Below are 24,285 nucleotides of genomic sequence, written 5' to 3'. Positions count from 1 at the left end.
ATCTTTGTTTATAATGTGATTTCATAAATTAGCTTATTGTTTTTTGTAGAGTTAAAAAATAACCTGATAGAAAAATATTTTAAAATATCTTAATTCTTTGAATTTATATTTGGTAAGGTAGACATTATTAAATTAATCTTGTTTAAAACTCCATATCCAATTAGAAAGTATTTTTGTAGAAAGATCTCCTACATAGGAGGTTTAATGGAAAAGTACAAGTTTTCATTAGCAGGGAAGTAACACACAAATACCTAATTGCCTTATTTGACAGATTTCAAAAGAGCTTGGAGGTGCACATACTGTTATTAAAATGAGAGAAACAAAATATCAGTATGCTCTAAAGAAATATTGGTTATGGTTCACTTTTTGTCAGTTGTTGGATTATCCTGAAGGAGATTAAAATATTCAGAATTTTCCAAATTGGCCAATATTTTCATTAATAACTGGTTGAAGTTAAGGCAATGCTTATCAAATTGCAAGTGATATAACACTAAGTGAGATAGGGAATCTGGATCGTGGAAATAATTTGAAAAAAACTTCAGAGATTAGAGAAATAAACTGAAAGTTACAGAATGAAGTTTAGCTGTGAAGTAAAAAGATTATCCACTTAAGAAAAACAATCAGATGTATCTGAAGAGGATGGGAGATTCATAGTTTTATGATGATAATTGTGAAAAGGATATTGATGAAATGTAAACAAGATACCGCATTTTTCAGAGTATAAGATGCACCGGAGTATAAGACGCACCAAAGCTTTGAAGAAGCAATTTTTTAAAAAAAGTTTTTGCACTTTGCACACCTCCCAAAAACGTCCTGTTTTTTCAAAAATGGGCCCGTTTTTTATTTTAAAAAAAGAAGCATGAATAGCCTTTAGGAGACTTGAGGAATGCTCCTGGGGGGGGGGCGCAAAACAAGCAAAAAATGGCCCGTTTGTCATGAAAACGGGCCCTGTTTTTGTCAAAAAAAATTGCATGCATAGCCTTTAGGAGGCTTATAGAGCCTGGCGGCCAGTGAGGGCAAAATTGAGCAAAAAACGGCCCGTGTTTTGCTCATTTCTGCACTCCGCAGCCCCCAGGAGCACTCTGCAAGGTTCCTAAAGGCTATGCACCGCCATTTTGGTGAAGGGGGCAGGGTTTTGGGAGGCAAAAAAAAAAGCTGCATTCAGTGTATAAGATGGATCCAGATTTTCAACCTCTTTTTTGAGGGAAAAAGGTTCGGCTTATACTACAAAAATACGGTAAGTCATCAGTAAATCTTTGTTGCAAATATGCACATATATACATACCGGTACATACATATAGATGTAGCATTAGAGATACTCAACAAAAACTAATTTCCAAATTATAGGAAATAGTTACTTTATTTTATTTTGTTTTAATTACACCACTTAAAATAATTTCTTGAGTTTTAGCATACTTCAAGAAGGAGTCTGAGAAATAGGAACAGGATTAAAGTAAGCAATGAAAATTATTAGAGGTTATCCTGTAAAGAGAAATTGGCTGAACTGGATATTTTTGGTTTTTTTTTAGAAAAACTGATAGGGTAAGCAAGGGAAATGATAGCACTTCTCAGATATGTGGGATATGTCATACAAAAACACTTGTTCTCGCTTATTTTGGAACAACTTTGGATCTATGTAAATTGTATATTTACATTGTAGAAAAGCTAATTTCAGTAATGTTAATGGGGAATAAAACCAATTAACAGTGAAAACATTTCAATGCTGGGACCAGTACTAAAAGATGTTGGGAATGCTTAAAGTTCATGCATTGTGCAGGCAATTGCCTTACATAGCCTAAATCAGGGGTAATCAACCTTTTTATACCTACCGCCCACTTTTGTATCTCTGTTAGTAGTAAAATTTTCTAACCGCCCACCCGTTCCACAGTAATGGTGATTTATAAAGTAGGAAATAACTTTATATTATAAAATTTATAAAGCAGAGTTACAGCAAACCCCTACCGCCCACCATGAAAGCTGGAACGCCCACTAGTGGGCGATAGGGACCAAGTTGACTACCACTGGCCTAAATGATCCCTTTCAATATGATGAGTCTATAGTTTGACAATTGTCTACAGGGCTATTCAGGACTCAGATAAAAGAGGCTTTTGTTGTTGTTTTCATTCAATGCATATTCTGCACATTTTTGTAAATAAGATAATTACATTTTATTACAATAGCAAGTCATATTAGTAATAAATAGTGTTGCTTTATTCTGATTACTAACACAAGTTTTATAGTTTATATTAATGTCCTTTTTTTCAGCCCCTCCAACTGTTCCACCTATTGTTTACGGTAAACTAATAATAAGTCTTGCTTGCATTATATATCAAACATTCCTCAACTTTCTACTTTTTTCAGACTTTCTCTTTTTATTTGGTTATAAATTTATGTTAAATCTGATGAGAATTATGTTATTATTTTTATTTATGACTGAAATGCTAAACTGTTTCATTATTATAATTAAATCAAACTTGTCTTCAGTATAAATTTCTCAAATAATTGCCTGAACGAGTTATTAAAACCTGTGTAACATTCAGCTGCTTTTTATCATTTGTTAAGCATAGTTTATCATTTGTTATTTTTTAAAAATAACTTCTAATTTCTCTGTGATATAATCTTAAGCATATATAGACCTTTTTATGGGCTGTTAGTTGTTTATTGCTGTTGAATGTAAGATTTTAAAAATGGATGTTGTTTCTGCCCAAAATTAAGTCTACATATGGTGCTATATTAAATGTACTAAGTTATGCCAAACTTGAACTCCTTATTGCCCTCTTTATTCTTTAAAATTTGTACACTTAATATATTTTCTTCTTGTAACTATTTCCCCCTAATTAAGAAACTAAAATTTTATTATTAATTTATTAAGCAATTTAATCATGGACACATAATTCTTGAGCAAGATTTTACCAGTTTAGAATTAGTTTGGGACAATTTTTGTTATAGGTGTCATATGTCAGTTTTATTATGGGATATGATAGGAAAACAATTTTTCAGCTTATGGGTTGCTGATATATTCTCCATAACTATTAGAGTAGACATTTTTATAAAGACACTAGAGGTTGGATTTAATTTTAGAGAATATATATTTTAAAGAATTAATTAATTAATCTTTAGTTTCCCATATTTGGAAGATAATTACGAGTGGCAGTACTTTCCTTCTAAATTCCTAAGACATTCTTATTCAATCATTTTTATACTTAAATAACATTTCCAGTAACTGGAACACCTATCCTTTATTTTCTTTTCAACTTTGTTTGCTACCTTATACATATTAATATTCATATATACATTATATATATTTAAAAATCTAACAAAGAAATCCATGACTTTAAAAACTCTTATTGTCTTTCCTGGACCTGAATTCTACAATAGGTTGTCACTATTTATCAGACTCAGATAGGGCAAAGAATGTAAATCATATTTCCCCTTTTCTTTTTTTTTCTTTTTCTTTTTTTTAAATATATTTTATTCATTTTCACATTCCATTTTACAATCACTTATATACAGAGTATTTGCTATAAGAGAAAAAAAAATAAAAAATAAAATAAAATAAAATAAAAAGAAAACACAACTCATCATTCACAACCCCACCTGACACTTCCATCCTCCATACACCCCATCTACCCCCTCCAACTTTCCTTTCCTCCCTCTAACGCTCCCCTCCTACTTCCCTTTCCCCTCAAACCTTCCTTCTCCCCTTACTCCCAACACACCCTCCTTGCATTCCCCTTACTCCTTCCTTACTCCTCCCTCCTCTTTCCCTCTACCTCCCTCCTTGGTGTATTCCTTTATTCAAGTGTTGTTTATTATAATCTGATAAAAAGTAAAATAAACCAAGGGGGAAAAATTTTTTTTAAAGAAAGAAAAGAGTAAAAAAAAAAGGAGAAAAAAAAGAACAACCGTATATAAGTGCATTCTTGTTCTTATTGAGACTATGTTAACACCCACCCACCCACCCCCCAAAAATCCCCATCCCTACTCCTCCTGACTTCCCAGGGCCCACACCTGGCACTGCCTTCTATCTAAAGTATCTTATATTCATATGGATTAAAAATAAAAATAATATATAAAAGGCAAAAAAAACAAAAAAAAAAACAAAGAAAAAAAACAACAAAAAAAAAAAGCAAAAAAAAAGAAACTCTTTGTGTTAAGCTCAGCCCCCCATCTTTATCTATGCTTAAATAGTGTAAATCATTCTATCTATATTTTATTCTCGTCTCTTGCTTCTTTGTTATTTACCCCGACCTCCTGTAGACTCTCCCGTTCCTCTTCCTTAACCTTGTATTCAGATAAACATTTATCCAAATTTATAAAATAATTTCACCAAGCTTTCCCTTCTAATAAAAATTAGATAGCATAGATCATTCCACATATTCAAATAATACTTTCAACAAAAATCAGTTTACCTTCCGTTTTAAAATTATCTCATCCAGCTTTCCCTTCTAACAGAATTTAAACAACATAAATCATTCTGCATTCATTTTACATATATACATTCAGTATCACCCCACCAATATACGTAAATCATTCCACATGCATTTTACCCTCATCCCTTGCTTCTCTAATATTTGCCACTATCAAATTTATGCAAGCATTAGTTTAAAATCTAGCTCAAAATAATTAGTTTCAACAAAAATCAGTTTACCTTCTATTTTAAAATAATCTCTTCAAACTTTCCCTTCTAACAAGATTTAAACAGCATAAATCATTCTGCATGCATTTTACATATATACATTCAGTATCACCCCACCAATAAGTTCCCCTTTTTCTGCCGGAGAGAGGTCGCAAACCCCCATTCAATCCACAACTTTGGTGAATATTTTAGAATGTCTAAATCCTCAAACTCCGCTTTTCTGCTTCTCCGAGGGAGGGGGAGCTACCCCCTCCATCTTGCAGCCATGTGGTCTGTTGCTTGCCTTCTCCTTCGGCTTGTCTCTCCTCTTTTCCAAGTGAATCAGGAAGTCCCGCCTTCAAAGTCTTGTAATAGAAATCTTGAGCCTCCGAAACAGAATTAAGACGAAGTTTTTGATTCTCAAATGTGACCGTAATGCCGGCTGGGGCCTCCCATCTATATTGCATATTTCCCCTTTTCTGTTGGGTCTTAAACACCTTGACAGTGCTCACACAGCCTTCGACCTGTTTCTTCTCTAAAAAACCACTATGTTTATATTGTATTGGATTTCCCGGCTCCTTCACACTTTAAGCAAAAATCAATTTCTGAGTGTGAAAGAGTCACAGTTTTAACTCATTAAGTTAAAAACATCAAGTCTGCATGAGCTTGGTTAAGTACATGCCAATATAGCGGCTCCAATAACGATGTAATTCTGAAACAGTTTTTTTGTAGTTATTAAATGTATTTTTAGTTTCTTTTAGTGTAAAGAAATGTTTGTTTTACATAAAATAGTGCTATAATCATTACCACAACTCATAAACTGAAACTGCTGGTGAACCATGACAAAAATGTTCTTATATTGTTACTTTGTAATGCAAAACAAATGTTGTTACTAGAATTTATGTAATAATCTGCCTTTGTTTTGCACTGTTTCCCAGCAAAGTCAGTTATGCATTTTCATTGCAATTGCATGCCAGTGGTTACACAATCATATTGTAAACAAGCTTGTTCAGAATTTTTCCTAGAATATAACTGTTATTTACTTCCCTTTTCAGATCGTCCTAATCCACCTTATGATTTGGAATTAACAGATCATTTAGAAAGAAGTGTTCAACTCACTTGGATACCGGGCAATGAAAACAATAGTCCCATTACAGGTATGAGAGTTCTGTTTATTTGGAACATCATTTAGCATTCTATTTTGCAATAAACAGCATTTGTTTGATTGTTTTCATTTAAATGACTGTTAAAATTCTGTAAAGTGCCATTGCATAAGCACTGAACTGTGGTGCAAAATAGCAATGTAAATGACCTATTTTTTGTTACTTACTGATATAAACTACCTATTCAGTAGCAGTATCCTCAGTTTTTCTGTATCAAAATACATGAGATGTTACTTCTTTGATTCAGTTGATCAGAAATATTGTGTCATGCTTTTATTATAATCCATGCCAAGGTTCAAACCTGCAAAGTCTGATAGCTTTCAAGTAAAATTTGACCTTCAGAATCTTCAGTTTTCAAGCATTTACAACACTCTTGATATAATAACACTTTTCTCAAAAATATGCATTTGGCTAGTCATATGAAAAGAAAATAAGGCTTTATAAAGCAAAATTTACTTTAACTTTATTTACAGGGTATATTATTGAATATGAAGATGCTTTGCATGAACCAGGAACATGGAATTACCAAATGGAAGTCCCTGGTGTGTTTACAACTGTAAAGTTAAAGTTATCACCATATGTGAATTATTCATTTCGTGTAATAGCTCTTAATGAAATTGGAAGGAGCCAACCAAGTGAAGCTTCTGAAAAATACTTTACAAAACCTGCAAGTAAATAAACACCTCTATCTGCTTAGTATATAAATAACATTTAACTACTGTGGTCTATATTTTACTTAAATATAAAAAATTAAAATTTTAGAACCAGATGACAATCCTATTAACGTTCACGGGATTGGAACGGAACCTAATAATTTGGTGATCACTTGGAAGGTAAGCTTTTTGAAAACATAAAATAATGAAGTATGACTAGTATTAACTTTTCCCAAATGTGTAGCAAAAACCTCAGAAAAACAGCAAAACATTTTTAAAGATTGACTTGCTGTTGTATAAAAAAACCCCATTGAAATGCCATTAATATCATTCAACCTGTGCTACTTGAATTATCTGATTACACTGCTATATCATTTGCTATAAAGCAAAGTAGTATACATCTAGGACCAAATATGGGACTTGAAATTAGTGTGGTTCCAATATTAATTTCTAGTGATAATGCTAAAAAAATAACCAACTTTATTGTTAGCGCCCATGAGTAAGTTACACTTATATGATGTATCTAAGCAATATATGCAGTAAATTGAAGATCATAGCTCTTCAATTTATGATTCCTTGTCATTCTGCAATGCAACTATATTAGAAACAGATTGTTCAGTTAGGGCACTTCTATTTTCATTATGCAACCCATGAAGTACAAGATTATAGAAGGAAGTTGTTTTTTAATTTGTCATTTCCCCTTTCTTGTTTTTTAGTCCTTTCCAGTCCCATTTCTTTTAATAGCATGTTTTTTAGACTTTTTTAGACAGAGAGCATTTTGCTTACAGTTGCCCCCTGTGAGCACCACTTGAGATTTTACTTTAGAACAAGGTAAAGAGTCATTAAATTAGTAAGATTTCTTAAGCTGTATACCACACATGAATATGAAAAAAATCCTGGTTAAATCACCACTTTCTAGCAATCGTTAGAACAAAACTATTAACTTTATATTATCTTCATCCTCTTTTCTATAGCTAATTAAAAATCATACCTTTGTTATTTTTCATTTTAGCCTTTAACGGATTTTCAGTCCAATGGTCCAGGTCTTCAGTACAAAGTCAGCTGGCAGCAGAATGATGGTGAAGATGAATGGACATCTGTTACCGTTGCAAATGTATCTAAATATATTGTAGCTGATACACCAACTTTTGTTCCATATGAGATAAAAGTACAAGCATTAAATGACTTAGGACTTGCACCTGACCCTTTAACAATAATTGGACATTCTGGAGAAGACTGTAAGTTTCTTAATTTAACTCAGTTTTTAGTATAATTTTTGCTTTAGCTGACTTTCTGAGTAGTAATAATATTGTGGTACAAATGTAGAATTCAAAATTAATTTTCTACATTTATGAAATTTAAAGTACTTTGTTTCCTTGAAAATACGACCTACCCTGAAAACAAGCCCCAGCCCGATTTTCATGCCTGCACCTAATAAGCCCTACCACAAAAATAAGCCCTAGTTAAGCCCCGCCCACCAACTGGTTCTTTGAGGTGGGATGAAAAGTGTGAAAATCAAGCGATGTTGGGGGGGTGGGTGGAGGTACCCCGCATGCCTTGAACCCACTTACCTTAGGACTGCTGCAGCTAGACCTCCAATGTCCCAACACTTGTTGCACTGCTGCCCTACTTCTTCTGCAGCCACTTGTGGCCACTTATGGCCAGATGACACAAGTCTTGTCGTGTCGATGGAGCCGCTCTCATCAGGATACCATGAGACTCCTTGGGCCAGTGGAGCCACTCGCTGCAGAAGTGGCTCCACTGACACCCCAAGCCTCACAGCATCCTGCTGCAAGAGACTCCACTGGCGCAATAAGCTGTGCAGAGTTATGCTGCATGATAAGACCCGAGCTCCAGTTTCCCAGCAGCAGCAGGGCCAGCAGGCAGGGGAGGGCAGGGGCCGGGGTGTGCCAAGAGTTTGGTTCGTTATGGCCCCAGGCAAGTAGACAGGACAGAGGGTGGGGTCAGCGGTAGCAGCACTTCCACTCCCATCAGCCCCGACATTCGCCGCCTCCTGCACATCAAAAAAGTAATACCTCCCTGAAAATAAGCCCAAGTGCTTATTTCGGGGCCCCAAAGAAAATAAGCCCAGGTCTTATTTTCGGGAAAACATGGTGCCTTATAAACACATGCAAGTGGTTCTAAACTTGGATTTATTGTATTTGTCCCTTGTCAGTGCCAATGATTGCTCCAGGCAATTTGCAAGTACAGGTTGTAAACAGTACATTAGTGAAAGTGCAGTGGGATCCAGTTCCATTAAAGTTTGTCCGGGGTCATCTTCAGGGATACAAAGTAAGTTAACCATAAATATTTCTTAAACAGCATTTAGTATAAAAATATCCACAGATATATTTGATTATTTTACTTCTTGAGATGCTTGGTCTAGCAAAATAGTGACTACTATTTTGTTTTTCTTGGTCTATGAGAATGGCTATTTGATGTTTGTCAGAAACAGTTTTTAGTCTAACCATTGTTATTATTTACACTTAAGTGTTCCTTGTAACATGTGTAGCATAAATTTTATATTCTGTCATACCAGTATTTAGTCTTGGGTTGAATGTGCATACAAAAGCATTAAAACTTATATCATATTTATGTATTTAAATTATACTAGCCATTTTCTAAAGAATCCTATAATAATTTATCTAACAGTATGAAATAGACTATGCTAAGAACTATCAAATTCAGAGTCAGATAATAACTTCCATATCTGAGTGGAGATTTGAAGGCAGTTTATTTGCTTCAAATACTAGCAGTCTAATGTGCTAATATATTACATATGTTAAGGATTTGATATGTCTTTGCACTGATAATTTAAACTCACTCGACCGGATAGTCTTGGCTAGAGAAGAAATCAATGGATTTCCTTTAATTAAGTTATTTTAAATGCTTATTTTTTTAAAAAAAATATTATTGGTTATTATTTAGCACACTAAATTGCTTGTCTCAAAATTCATTTGGGCTGTATAATATAATGCAATCTGAGAACATCATAAATTAATGTTTAAAATATCCATGCATATATATTTAGATTTACTATTGGAAAGTCAAACATTTATCTGGAAAAATTAAGCAGCATGTGGAAAAAAGAATGTTGACTTTCAGTGGAAATAGAACACATGGAATGGTGCCAGGACTAGAGCCTTTTAGTTCTTATAAACTGAATGTAAGAGTGTTTAATGGGAAAGGAGAAGGACCAGCAAGCCAAGATGAAACATTTAAGACTCCAGAAGGAGGTATGTAATTGAATAACTCATATATCTATCTTTCACATTAAGAGTTAAGTATTACCTGGCCATTTTTATTATTATTAAATGATTATTAAAAATAATGCATGTTTCTGATTTTTTACATATTTATTTGGAAGACAATGAAACATCAGCAAATATAGATAAAATTAATCTATAAGAAAGTGATATGTAAGCTTTTATAGATAAATGGCTACATTATTGAAGTTGTACTGGTGCAGCAGATGAGTAGTGCTAAGGCATATTAGACAAAGAGTATATTCATGTCTATCACATGTAATAACTGGTATACTAAGGAAATATGAAGGGAGAAATTAACAGAAAGGTTAGTCATATAAGGAGAATAAAGCATTATTAGTTGATTTTGATAGCATTATAACGTATCTGCAGAATTCAGGCACATGTTAGCAGTGATGAGTAACTTTCCAAAGAGGTCCAGAAACTGCATACAAATTTTAGAAAACCCACATGTAACCTTTATGTATTAAATAAAATGTGATGATAATTTAGAAGGAACATTTAAAATATTTCATATAATATTTGAGTTTTATTAAAATTAACTTTATGTTGTGGGGTGTGTTTGGGATGTGTTTGTGTGTGTGTGTGTGTTTTAAAGTTCCCAGTGCACCCTCTTTTTTGAAGATTACCAATCAAAATCTAGACACTCTAACTTTGGAATGGGGACCACCTTCTCATCCAAATGGAGTTCTGCTGGGATACACATTAAAGTTTCAACCAAGTAAGTAAAATTAACAAAAAAATGAATCCACAAATCATAACTTTATTGAATAATTAATAGTATCTTTTTAGATTGATTGGTTAATACTTTTCTATATGAATCAGTTTTTAAGAATTGGAAATGAACAGTGTTAAATTTTAGGAAATTTTTATGGAAAGTGGGTAGCACAGTATTTCCTTGTAAAAAGCTATACAATGACTTTTCTCTGCTTCAGAGAAAAGTATGCATTACGACTTGGGGACAAAAGTTGCGGAAGATGCAGGCAGCACAAAGTTGCTTGGTGAGAATTGATATTAGGTGCTGCTAACCTGCATTGTGTTTCTTAAGAAGATCTTCTTAACCAGATGTTAGGAAGCTAATTAAGTGAACATGTAAGCTGTACACATTACTTTAAAAATTACAACTTACAACTTTGTAGGCCTTTGAAATCTATACATGCAGGAAGCCACAGAACAACTTCACAAACAAAAATTGTTCTGCTTTAGAAGCAGGATTTTTCTGCCTTTATCATACATTCATTTAAACAAATTATACTCTCTGAATAGTGCTAATGCAGCATGTCAATAGCAGGATTCAGCATGTTGCATAAATGCTTGGCTTCAGTAGTAAAATACAAAATTAATTGTATTTTGTATTCTATATAACAACAGTTAATAGTACTCATGAATTAGGTCACTTGGAAGAGATCAATATTCCTGCCAATGAGACCAGCTTGATTTTAAGTAACCTGAATTACAGCACTCGATACAAGTTCTATTTTTATGCACAAACATCAGTTGGACCTGGAAGTCAAATAACAGAAGAAGCAGTAATAATTATGAACGGAGGTAAGATGGGTATGTGTAAGGCATATCAATTTAAAATATTTATTTGTGTAAATCTCACCTTTACTTGTGTAACTTAAGGTAGTATACAGAATGTTCCTGCTTCCTGATTTTCCCATAAAATTTTGGTGGGGTGGGGTGGATTGAGAAAGTGACTTGTCCAAAGTCACCCAGCTGACTTCCATGCCTAAGGGAAGGTTTCAAGTTCAGATTGAAGTAACTGTATGTAGATTTTTAAAGAATGTCTCTCTATATATATATATTGGGGAATAATCTATACATTTTTGCAGATCTTTTTCTACCCTTAAAGTACTAGTATATCCTAATTTTTATATTTAGAAAAGCTGTTTAACCTAAAAGAAATACAGATGTTAACATACAAGCATATATTTGGGGTTACTATGTGAAATTATATTTTAGTATTTTTATTGAGGTTTCAAAAATACTATTTGACTATAGAAATAGGAAACTCATGAACATTTTCTAATCGTCTTAGAGCTACTATATAAAGAATACAGATATATGTTAGGTGAAAGCAGTTTTCTAATTCTGAATGCCTAGAGTAAATAACCTATTTTCACATATTCCAGGATTCTGCAGCATTGTTGATTCAAAGGCTGAATGGTGCTTTAGAGCTCATGGGAATAAATTTGTGATATCTGTCTGAAAGTTGTTAAACCCCTGTAATGTAACTGCCAATCGTACACAACCAATGAATAAATAAATTGATTAAAGGAATAAATTATTAATAAATTTAAGAATTTTAAAGTAAATAAATTAAAGCAAACAAATACATCAGTTGGGATATTCACTGATCCTGTATCACACAATAGGTATTAAAACCAAAATCAGTCTTTAAGATCCTAAACAATAGCAGGTAAGCATTCCATGAAAAGACTTCAATAAAATATTTTTGCAATATCACTTATGTAGTAGAAAATACATGATTCAAAAACCTAATCACATTAGCAAATGCAAACAAAGAGGCTTTGATTTTCAATTAAGACCAAATTAAATAGATAGTTGGGTGTTGTATTCCTTAATTTGGCATAGTGTTTGCACATTGTTTGCTAGGATATTATTATTTTGTACAGTAAGATCTTGCTTATGATCTTCATGTAAGTTCCATTACCTGCAGTTTGAGGGAATGTTTCCACTAATGATATATCCATAAATTGTAAGACTGAATACTTAGTGCTTAAGAAATGCTTTATTGAAAAAAATTAAATCTGTTAAAGAGTAGTAGTTTAAAGTAAATTCATGCCCACTAACTTTGTTTTTTGTTTCATATATCACTATTGTAAATCAATGAATTGTTTAATTTCTTATTCTCTAATTCCAATACCTTTTCATTTAACTGCTTGCTTTCATCCTTTAATATCAATGAATACATTAGTACTATAATTACTAGTCTTTTTGTATTTTTTCTGTGTAACTAGTAATGTAGTTTAGTGTTCTCTTATTTTCCTCTACTCATACTTGTATTCCTTGAATATAATTGCAAGTAAAAGTAAACATTGATTCTGTGGATTTCCCCCCCCCCCCAGTTTTCTATATTTTTTTAAAAAGTTGGTGATAAGAGGAAACAGTAGCGTTCCCTAAATAAAGTCCTAAGAAGATACTATTTATGAAAGAGCTATCTATTGTCTTAACAAAAAAAATTTGCTTACTCGTTCAAAAAACCAGAACAGTATATGCTGCCTCATTCTTTTTCTCCATTATATATCATGGAGATATATATATATGTTTTTGCAATGGTTATAATTTTTACAGGCTGCTAGCACAATCCTTAATCCTCCTCCTTTCTCATCGGAGCTTGGGATCAGCAATGGCTGATATGCTACACAGTTTGGGAAGAGCTAATGCTAATGCTAAATCTACCAAAATAATTTAATTGATAAGCTTGACAAAACCAAATTGTGCTGTTGATTGTTACATAAAATCTAAAAGTGCAAATTCATTGATATTTAACTCATTTATAGTCACACTGCTACCTACTACTGCTAGCTATAAAAGCACAATTCACATTGTGTAGGATAGGTAGTTTCACCTATCTTTTGAGTATGCTGAACAAAACAATTTCAGTTTACTGGAAAGGACTAAGTGACAATAACTGTTTTGTTTCCCTTTGCTTTGGTTAACTGATTGGATAGGCTGGGATGGGCTATTTGTTTCTAAGAATATGGAACGTCCAGATTAACCAAGGAAGAGCAATTGCTACAAGCAGTGTTTTCTTATTTACGTAATGGAAGGGTAGTAAACGTGGCCTTCCAGGGTTGTTCACTTGTAATTAATGTTGAATAATAGTGTTCAGCAACACTCTTTATCAGTGGGCCACATATCCTCATGTCATTAACCTCCTCAAAGTACTGTACTAATAAAATACTGATGTAGGATTGTTACTTGTAGCATTCATTACTGTTCCAAAGAGAACTAAGCTGCTCAATAATTTAATATAATTTTTTCTTACTGTTTCATTAATCAATGTGATACATACTAAGGTTTATTTGCTGAAATATTTCACAAAGATGTAAGTAGCAGTGGTGAGTTTCCATTTTTTTTTACTACCGGTTCGCTTGTGCTTGCACAAAAGTGTCTGGGCAGGTGAGCAGAGCCTCCCGCCGCCACCACTACTGGTTCGCCCGATCTGGGCCAAACCAGGAGGAACCCACCTCTGCTAAGTACCAATAAAAAGTATGGTAATAGCTTGCTGAATATTATTTCATTTTTTATTCCAGGTAATAGTTAACAGCATTTTATCCTTCTCTTTTAAATAGTAATGAAACAAAATAAAGCATTGAACCTATTCAGTTAATATTTCCTATTGATGGAACTGCAATTTCTTCTAGTTCTTTCTGTAGGCCCCCAAATAGTTCTTAATTATAAGGCAGTGATGTGCGGTGAGGTTTATGGCTGGTGAGGCACTGACGTCATCACAATCTTTTTATTAAAATGCCTTTGTAATACAGGGGTTTTTAATAAAAGGATCTGTGCCATTTTGTCACATCCTTGCGCGTTTTGAAGGGGTGGCGGGCAAGAGTGTATCAGCAAGGACCATATGTGGCCAACAACAACAAAAAAAGAGATTTTGGGGGGGGGGGGGAACAAGGAGCCAAGGAGTTCCTAGTTGTGTTTTCCACAAGGGACGACAGTCCCTCTGAAGGTGGGGGGGGAGAGAGAGAGATGATGATGATGATGATGATGATAATGATGATGATGACGACGACGACGACAAGTATCAAAAGCCTTTTGAGTTTGACAATATAATATGCTATCCAAAATTATAAATAATCTTATTTTCATTTTTTGCATTTTTTGCCATCTCTGTTATTTTCTTTTTAAAAAATCAGATTTGCTTCCAATTTGTGCCTTCTGGCAAACTATAGTTTTCTTGGCAAGAGATCCAGCTTGCCATTGCTTTCCTCATAGGTCTGAGAAAGTTTTTCTTTTCTTTTCTTTTCTTTTCTTTCTTTCTTTCTTTCTTTCTTTCTTTCTTTCTTTCTTTCTTTCTTTCTTTCTTTCTTTCCTCTTCCTTTCTTTCCCCCTGCTTTGTTTCCCTCTCTTTTCTCTCTCTCTCATTCTCTCCCTTCAGCTCTCTTTCATTTCTCTCTCCCTCTCCCCCTTCTCTCTCTAATTTGTTTCCTTCTCTTTCCCTCTCCCCCATTCTCTCCTTCCAGGTCTCTTTCATTTCTCTCTCTCTCTCTCTCTCTCTCTCCCCCCTTTTCTTTTCATCTCTTCCTTGCACGTGCAAGCAAAATACTTTTCTGGGCCGGGATCACAACGGCGGGGACGCTGTGCAGGAGACTCCTTAGCGCTAGACATAGGTCAGCGCGAGCCGCGGTCCCATTCCCCTCCTTCCTGAGACAACATCTATCTCTAAGGAATCTCCTGCACAGTGTGGCTCTTCTCCGCAGCGCAGCCAGGTATTCACTTCTCAGTGGCGGCAGCGGAAGTAGTCGCTGTCCCCGCCGCCGTGATCCTGGGGTATTTTGCTTGCATGCACAAGAAAGAGATGAAAGAGAAAAGGGGAGAAAGAGAGAGAGAGAAAGAAAGAGAGCTGGAAGGACTGACAAACCTTTATGTATGTGTGTATTCTGTTTACTTAAAGGACAGAAAGTAGATGGCAAAGTGCTGATTAAAACATATTTTTGTTGTTTTTGCTGCTTTGATGGATATTCAGAAAACTCTTTTCAAACCTCATCTGTCATGCATACTGCACCTTCAATATTTTATAAGGGTATTACTATTTATTTTATCAAAATAACTTTCCATAGAAATAGCTGGAATGCACCATTCTGAAAGAAAATTTTGAAATGTACAAAATTGCATGAGATTAGAAAAATATGTGCACATTTTTTCATTACTTGTAGAATCTTCCATTTTGGAATATTGTTTTAGAAACATTTGATTGGATATTAGAATAGATAAACATGGAGTTCTATCTGTGCTTATTTATCTGGTAGTATCTCATATTTACAGATGTTGTATTGAAAGTATTAGTTATATTTAGTTACAATTTGATCTTAAATAATTACCTTTTCTTAGCTACCAAATATGATCCCCTTATTAAAGCAGCTGAAATTAAAAGACCACGTCTTTTATTTCCAAAAGCTTTTGCTTGATTAATCTTCCTTCCTTCCTTCCTTCCTTCCTTCCTTCCTTCCTTCCTTCCTTCCTTCCTTCCTTCCTCCCTTCCTTCCTCTCATAAGTTAACTGTCAGGGTTCCAAGTAATATACCCATAACAAGCAGAACTTCAAGGCAAACAGTTTCCTCAAAGAACAAGTCTATTGGAGATATCAGTGATGGCAAACCTATGGCACACGTGCCACAGGTGGCACATGGAACTATATTTGCCGGAATGGCAGCCCTCAGCTCTGGCATGCATGCATGCGCTGACCAGCTGATTTTCAGCCTTCTGGAGGGCCGGGCCGGGGGAGGCCATTTTCATCCTCCCCAGACTTCAGGAAAGCCTCTAGAGTTCATTCCTGAACTTCCAGTTGGGCCATTGGGCCATTTTTTGCCCTCCCTGGGCTCCAGAGGCTTTCCTGAAGCTTGGAGAGGGTGAAAAATGGCCCAACAGGCCAAACAGAAGTTCGGAAATGATCCATTTCTACCTTCCAGGGGGCCAGGGGAGGCCATTGTCACCCTCCCCTTGCTTCAGGAAAGCCTCTGGAGCCTGGGGAGGGTGGAACACCACCTACCCACCCTACGCGCGCATGCACAGGTGGATGGGGCATGCACACACAATTTTGGCATGTCTTTAGAAAAAGGTTAGCCATCAGTGGGATATATCATATTGGCATAGGCTAGTGAAAACCAACTCTAAAGGTTCCAGCAGTTTTCATCTAATTAAAAGTAAAGTTTTCCCCCTTTCCCAAACAATCAGTCACATGGTCCAATCAAGGTGCTATCCAGTTGCTTGGAAACTTCACTCCTGAGTTTCCAGTGCCGGCCCATCTCTAACCTAACAGGCTTGGTAAGGAGCATGGAAAAGCCTCTGCCTATCAACGAAACATTTACTTGCTTGAATCATATCGTAAGGAGCATGGAAAAGCCTCTGCCTATCAACGAAACATTTACTTGCTTGAAACATTTACTTGCTTGAATCCTAAGGCTTTGCCCTGATTCCTAGCCTTAGGATTATGGGTAGGCTGATCAGGCAACAGATACAACCTGTATGTATGATTGCTTCCACTTTCCCCTGCGCCCCTGTTTTGGACACCATTAACTTCGACCGGATGGTGAACGGACAGATGGCTTCACTTACCATTGGGTCATCCTCACCTTTGTCATGGCTGTTGTAGACCATCGGCAACTTGACTTCCTGGACTGGAGTTCCCTCTTCCCCAGATAGGGGAAGGGAGACCTCAATAATTTGGTGGGCAAACTCCCCCCTCTCTGTAGCCTTCCCGAGTGTTTTTTTCTTTTTGTTTTTTTTTTGCTGCTTCTGATGTCTTCACCTTGGTATAGGGGCTGGAGCCAGGAATTCAGCTGCTTGGTTGCCCTGCTGGTGCATTGGAAGCACTTGATTGGCTTCATTGAGGTTCCCCTTAGTTGTTCATCCACTTGCCAGGGACTTAACTATCAGCCAAGTTGCCGCCACTCAGGTTGGCTCTTTGGCTTCTTTTTGGTCGGTCCCTTCTTCTCATGGCAGTGAAGCTCTGGATCCATGACCACTGCCACCCAATACCACTCGTGGATGCATCAGGAACCCCTCAGAAGACGCAGGTTTGGAGCAGTTGCTATGAAGCAACCGTGTAACGCATCCGTCCTCACTGAGGTGTCTTTTACCCTTTTAGAGAAAATCATTGAGCTGTTCCCTGGCTAAGATCAACCTTCCCATGGATGTCATACACTCCCTCCTCTGGTGGAGATCCCCTGCCATCTCTAGGAGAATTTGCTTCAAGGCACTGGACAGACTAATCCTCACCACAGTTGCCAGCCTACTAGGCTGGGAGCCCCACCTCAGATGGCGCAGGGCCTGTGGAGCCAGGGGGACCGGCTGTTTGGTATGTCCAGTCCCCAAAGTCATCCAGGTCTAGCGGTCCCTTCACCCTCCACTCGAGGACTGTGATCATCAACTCCGTGGTCAAGGTCACTGGACAATCCCTCACTGGTTCTTGGGATGAGGCATGGTATCTGAAGTCCTCCTCTGCTTGGTACAGTTCCCCAGTGGCCAGCCACTTGGCCCACCTGGCACACGATCTCCGCCACTGCTTCTGCCACCTACTGGATCTCTGAGGGGGTCTGCAAGCTCTTCAAGACCCTGCCACTAGCTCCCAATGTGTCTTCTCCTTTCTTTTCCATTATGTCATCTTCCCTGAGTCTTTCTGCTGCCTGGGTAGACCGGGCAAGCGACCGGAGCTCAGGACCCCGGATAGCAGCTCTGGTTGGAGCAGAGAATTTAGTTGTGGAGTTGGTTTAATATTAGGGTTCCAAGTAATATGCCCATAACAAGCATAACTCCAAGGCAAGCAGTTTTCTCAAAGAACAAGTTTATTAGACATATCATAGTGACACAGGCTAGTGAAAACCAACTCTAAAGGTTCCAGCGGTTTTCATCTAATTAAAAGTAAAAGTTTTCCCCTTTTCCTAAACAATCAGTCACATGCTCCAATCAGGGTGCTGTCCAATTGTTTGGAAACTTCACTCCTCCTCTCTTCAGCCACCTATGGGAATGTCCTTGGTTCACAGGGGAAACTATTTTGTTTTGGCTACAAAAATCCAGCTATCTCTATTCCCCTCCCCCCTATCCCTCAGCATTATTGTGGCACACTGAAGCCTCCAAAATGGCCTCGATCAGGCTAGCTTCAGAGTTGACGTTAACAGTATAAGACTGTTCCTCCTATTGCAGTTTTCAGTAATAAGACTATAATCTGGGATTCTGCTTTTTTGTCTTTTATAATTTACATATCACTTAATCTAACAAGGCTCATATCTGTATTTATATAAGATTATATTGTTTGATCATTTATTTCTCCATAATTTAAGATTAAGATAAAAATAAACATTGTCAGTTTTATTGTGAACACACTAGGACATATTAAAAATGAAATTCTGTTGCCTGCTCTCAAAAGAAAATATATATCTACACATACACTATATTGCCAAAAGTATTCACTTACCTGCCTTTACTCGCATATGAACTTACTGTAAGTGACATCCCATTCCTAATCCATAAGGTTCAATATGACGTCGGGCCACTCTTTGCAGCTATAATAGCTTCAACTCTTCTGGGAAGGCTGTCCACAAGGTTCAGGAGTGTGTTTATGGGAATTTTTGACCATTCTTCCAGAAGGGCATTTGTGAGGTCACACACTGATGTTGGATGAGTTTACGTGGCCTACCACTTCATGGCTCAATTACTGTCATTCCCAAACACTTCCACATTCTTATAATACAGCTGACAGTTGACTGTGGAATATTTAGGAGTGAGGAAATTTCACGACTGGATTTGTTGCACAGGTGGCATCCTATCACAGTTCCACGCTGGAATTCACTGAGCTCCTGAAAGCGGCACATTCTTTCACAAATGTTTGCCTGGGTACCTGATTTTATACACCTGTGGCCTTGGAAGTGATTGGAACACCTGATTCTGATTATTTGGATGGGTGAGTGAATACTTTTGGCAATATAGTGTGCATAACACACATATACACATGTATATACATTATATGCATACATAGATATACCTTCACCCATACATATATATCTACATATTTATATATATGCATATATATATGTATGTACATATATACGTGTGTGTACATACATACATACATACATACATACATACATACATACATATATAGTCAGCCTCTGTTTCACTACTTGCTTTTCGGCTGCCATTGAAACAGGGGAGGGGAGGCATGGTATTTGGGAAGAGAAGTTTTAAGTACAGGAGAGATTGTGAAAAGGGAGTGTTGTTCTCACCATCTACTGTGCATGCTGGAGATAGTGATTGGGCCTGCCAAGGCCAACTGTCCTGCATACCAACCTGATGATGCTTTTTGAAGATGACACCCACATGACACCTGAGAGATGTGTGGATTGGACTATGGGATGGGGTTACCAGGGGGAGGGGGTTGGGTCACCTATTGATATCTATGATTTTGTGCGCTTTTGCCTCAGATCTTGCTTTGCTTAGCTGCTATCTTTTCATAACCAGTAAAAGTACTCTTAATTCTGTGAAATGGAGTTAAGTGGTTTTTTTCTTGGTTGCTGAGGGACGCCGGCTTTATATATATATGTGTGTATGTGTGTGTGTGTGTGTGTGTGTGTGTCTATTTCCATAGTGAATTGTATTTTGGGGTGTAGGCTGTTGAGATGTGTGAGGAAGTTGTCCAGTTTTTCTTTCCCATGTGGCCAAATTACAAAAGTGTCATCTATATATCTAAGCCAGAGTTTGGGTTTGTGTTCAGATCTATCTAAGGCGTTAGTTTCAAAATGTTGCTATGGAAATAGAAGCTAACAACCAACTTCCCTTTCTGGACATCCTAATCTACAAAAAACCCCAATGGCTCCCTAGGACATACCATCTACCAGAAAAAAACACACGCCAACCGCTACTTAAACGCACAATCCCATCACCACCCTGCACAGATCAACTGTAGCCAAAACCCTCATCTCCAGAACCAAACGCCAACAAAGACCACCTGAAAACTGAATTACACACTCTCACAAATGTATTAATCTCCAACGGATTCCAAAGAAAAACAATTACCAACCTAATCCATAGGGAGACGCCCCCCCAAGAATCAAGACACAGAACAGGACAATGGCATCGCCCTCCTCCCTTACATCAAAGGAACCACAGATAAAATCAGCAAAATTCTCCACAAACACAATATCAAGACAGCCTTCAACACTGACAAAAAATAGCCAACATCTTAAGAAACCCCAAAGACAAAATCCAGCTAGAAAACCAAGGAGTCTACAAAATACCAGGCAAAATCTGCCCTGTAACATACATAGGAAAAACTAATAAGAGAATAAATGCATGCATCGCAGAACACAAGAACGCAGTAAGAAAAAAAGAAAAAACTCCCTTCCTTTTCCAGCACCTTAAAGCTACAGGACACAAAATTAATTTTGAATGAACCAAATTAATCTCCAAAACTGAACACTTCAACAAGAGAATAATTATGGAAAAGCTATCGAAAAAGAGAAACACCCCCATAACACGAATAAATGTGATGATACCTCCCATCTACCAGACATCTGCAAACCAGCCCTAGTCAACAAACGAGTCCCACCCACCACCCAGGCCATTACAACACGAAACAACAATGGACACACAGCCAGCACCAATAAGCACCAATCTACCAATCATGATACAACTACACAGCCAATCAATCCACTTACTGAAACAAAGCCAGCACTCCACACAACCCCACCAAGATTTATAGAAAGACGGCAGCTCTGACCACACTTTACTCACACAAACACGAAGTCGAAAACATCAGCCTGAAGATGGCGAGTGAGACCTCGCTGAACCGATGCCAAGACAATCTCAATCTTACATGGGAAAAGACCCAAATACAACAAGACTATCATACCTACACCCATGAAAATCTACACACACACACACACACACACACACACACACACTGTATTTTTCAGAGTATAAGATGCACGTTTTCCCCTCAAAAAAGAGGCTGAAAATCTGGGTGCGCCTTACACACTGAATACAGCATTTTTTTCCCTCCTGAAACCCCATCCCCTTCACCAAAATGGCTGTGCATAGCTTGTAGGAGGCTTTCAGAGAGCTCCTGGGGACTGGGGGGGGCAGAAATGAGCAAAAAACAGGCCGTTCGTGCCCTTAGGAGGACTATTCACAGGCCACTTTGGGGAGGTTTCCAGAGTGCAAAAACTTTTTTTTTTAATTTGCCTCTTCAAAACCTTGGTGCGTCTTATACTCTGAAAAATATGGTATGTAGATATATACACATGCTATATACATTATATGCATACATATACCTACACCCATACATATATATCTACATATATATCTACATATGTATGCATACTGTATATATATGAATGTACGTACATACATATGTACATACATATACATACATACATACATACATACACACACATATGTCTTTCCCCCAAAATAAGACAGGGTCTTATTTTCTTTTGACCCCCAAAATAAGCACTTGGCCTTATTTTTTGGGAGATCTTATTACTTTTGAGGTGCAGGAGGCGGCGAGCGTGGTCACCTCATGGCTGCTGTTATGTTGTGTTGTTGCAGCAAGGCGTGTCACTGGGCCTGCCACTCTTTTTGTGGCATCCATTAGCATGACACAATGGACACGGTGGCTAGGGTTGCAGGAGTGGCCATTAGGTAAGGACATGTGGTTGCATGGGGCATGTGTCCCCCCCCCTCACCTTGTGTTGTTTGCATTGCAAGCATATATATATGCTTCATAAAATCATATGCACATGTGCATGCACAAACACAAACATACATATACATAATTTCAGATTATGTTAAAGGCTTATTCCATCTATAAGCTCATTTTAGAGCTGAAAGAAAGTTTGTCTCGATGCTGTTTGCAGGAGAACCATGTTTAGTAACTAAAATGAGATAGAAAGTATTAATTATGTTTAAGCAGAATTTCTAAACATAAGAATTCACAATAAATTGTTTTTCCCATTCTATTTTGTGATACTTAAATAAATGAAGTTGGACAGTATTGAATACATGCAGCCTTTAATAATTTGCTCTTTTTTTCTTGTATATTCAGTGGAACCAGTGTATCCAAGGATCAAAAATTTTACGGCAGCAGCTGCTGAAACTTATGCCAATATCAGTTGGGAATATGAGGGTCCAGTTCATGAGAACATTTATGTTGAATATGGTGTGGCAGGCAGTAAGAAGACATTTCATTGAATTCTTTTAAATGTATTGTAAAAATAGAAAAAAAAACAGTATCGATTTCTTTTCTAAAGTTATTTCTGCTTTTTTAGGACATAGATTTAAGAGTCAGATTTTGTGGAAGTAACATGTTTAACTACGTACATAGAACATTGGTTTCTTGTATTATCTTAGGATTTCTGCCAAAAGCAATTACTAAAAATTTTAACATACTTGTTTGACATAGCATGCCTGTCCCTACACGTCACTTTGATGGTAAAGAAACTCAAAACAGATTGAATTAGTTATTTCTTTCTCTCAGGAAGTAAATTAGCAGATTATTAGCCCTATGAAAGACATACATAGGTTTTGGATTGTGAAAGGAATGCTTGTTCCTTTTAAACTAGTATTTTTCAATTCAAATAAATATATATGGAACATATGAATAGAGTTTTCCTAACATGGTTTGCATAGCACAGCAATATACAAAACTGCTCACTGTGGAGTATATTTAGTCTTACAAATTTCTTCATATTAATTTTGCCATTACTGTGTTCTTGAAATAACTTAATTTTATTTTTTAGATCACACAAATGTAAAGCAATGTATATTTTAAATTACATTTAACTATGGGATGCTGAAATGGAAGATTTTCATTATCTGTAATTTGGTCTTCCTTCAGTTGTGATATTTTGAGGAAGTTTTATGTAATTGCTTATCTTATCTGCCAGTTTCTATGTGAGAAAATGGTGTCTAATGGATCAACTTTGCATAAAGCATCAGCTTTTTAGCAGTTCCAAATAAGATGTAGTGAGACAATCTGAATAGAAGCTTGTTTTTGTGGTTAATAAAGAAAAGGAAGAGCCTGGTCAAACTTATAGTTTATAAAAGTTCATTGAGAATCTGTCCTTTTAATTGTGATTCCTTTCCTTTCACTTCTTGCTAGGCATAATTGATGTAAAGTATAACAAAATAAATGGAAGATGTTGTTTATTATAATACACAAAATATGCTTTAAAATTATTATCCCATCCAATTACCTTCTTCATGGCAATTTTTAGCAGAATAGCATGAAGAATAAAATAATATTTAGAATATAGTTCTCTCAATGCTGTCTTAAGAAAAAATATTTTAAAGATCAGTATCTGAAAGTGACAAGATATCTCATCATGAATGAATGAATACAAATGCTGTGTTCCTAAAAATTTTATAGGCAAAGAAGAATTGAAAAAAGAAAATGTTAATGGTTCTCGGAGCTTCTTTCTCTTAAAAGGATTAACACCAGGAACGCCATATAAAGTCCGGGTTGTTGCGGAGGGTCTTTCTGGTTTTAGGAGCTCAGAGGCTGTATTTGAGACAGGTTCAGGTGAGGCACACCATGCAATTCTGCCTTCCATTCAGAATTGTGATGTGTTAAGTGCTGGCATTTCAAAATATTGTCATGTTCTCTTCACATATTTTAATATCTTTTTTCGCCTCCTTAAAAGGTGTAACTCAGAACTACATCAACTCATTTTTGTTCATACAATGGATATCCCATTCATTTAGAAAAAAGAAATAGTTCTCATGTCTCCTTTTCAAAGATGCTTTCTAATCCTCACATTATTTTTCCTATATAGTATGCTTTTTATTCATGATGAAATACAATGTTTGAGAATAGTCAAATCTAAATAAATT

General features: G+C 36.3%; 1 protein-coding gene across 1 annotated transcript in view; it reads left to right on the top strand.

Annotated features, from left to right (window-relative positions):
- The window catches only part of NRCAM (neuronal cell adhesion molecule), a 58,336-nt gene that overhangs the window by 19,845 nt on the left and 14,206 nt on the right, over positions 1-24,285 (top strand). Inside the window, 10 exon segments of the mRNA XM_032221902.1 lie at positions 5,674-5,775; positions 6,255-6,452; positions 6,544-6,614; positions 7,447-7,672; positions 8,611-8,726; positions 9,466-9,670; positions 10,299-10,421; positions 11,072-11,248; positions 22,499-22,624; positions 23,822-23,974. Coding sequence (XP_032077793.1) covers positions 5,674-5,775; positions 6,255-6,452; positions 6,544-6,614; positions 7,447-7,672; positions 8,611-8,726; positions 9,466-9,670; positions 10,299-10,421; positions 11,072-11,248; positions 22,499-22,624; positions 23,822-23,974 — 1,497 coding nt within the window.

This window comes from Thamnophis elegans, chromosome 7, assembly GCF_009769535.1.
Source record: "Thamnophis elegans isolate rThaEle1 chromosome 7, rThaEle1.pri, whole genome shotgun sequence".
NCBI lineage: Eukaryota > Metazoa > Chordata > Lepidosauria > Squamata > Colubridae > Thamnophis > Thamnophis elegans.
Note: the sequence above shows the minus strand (reverse complement) of the source record. Positions and strands in the feature narration are given on the sequence as shown.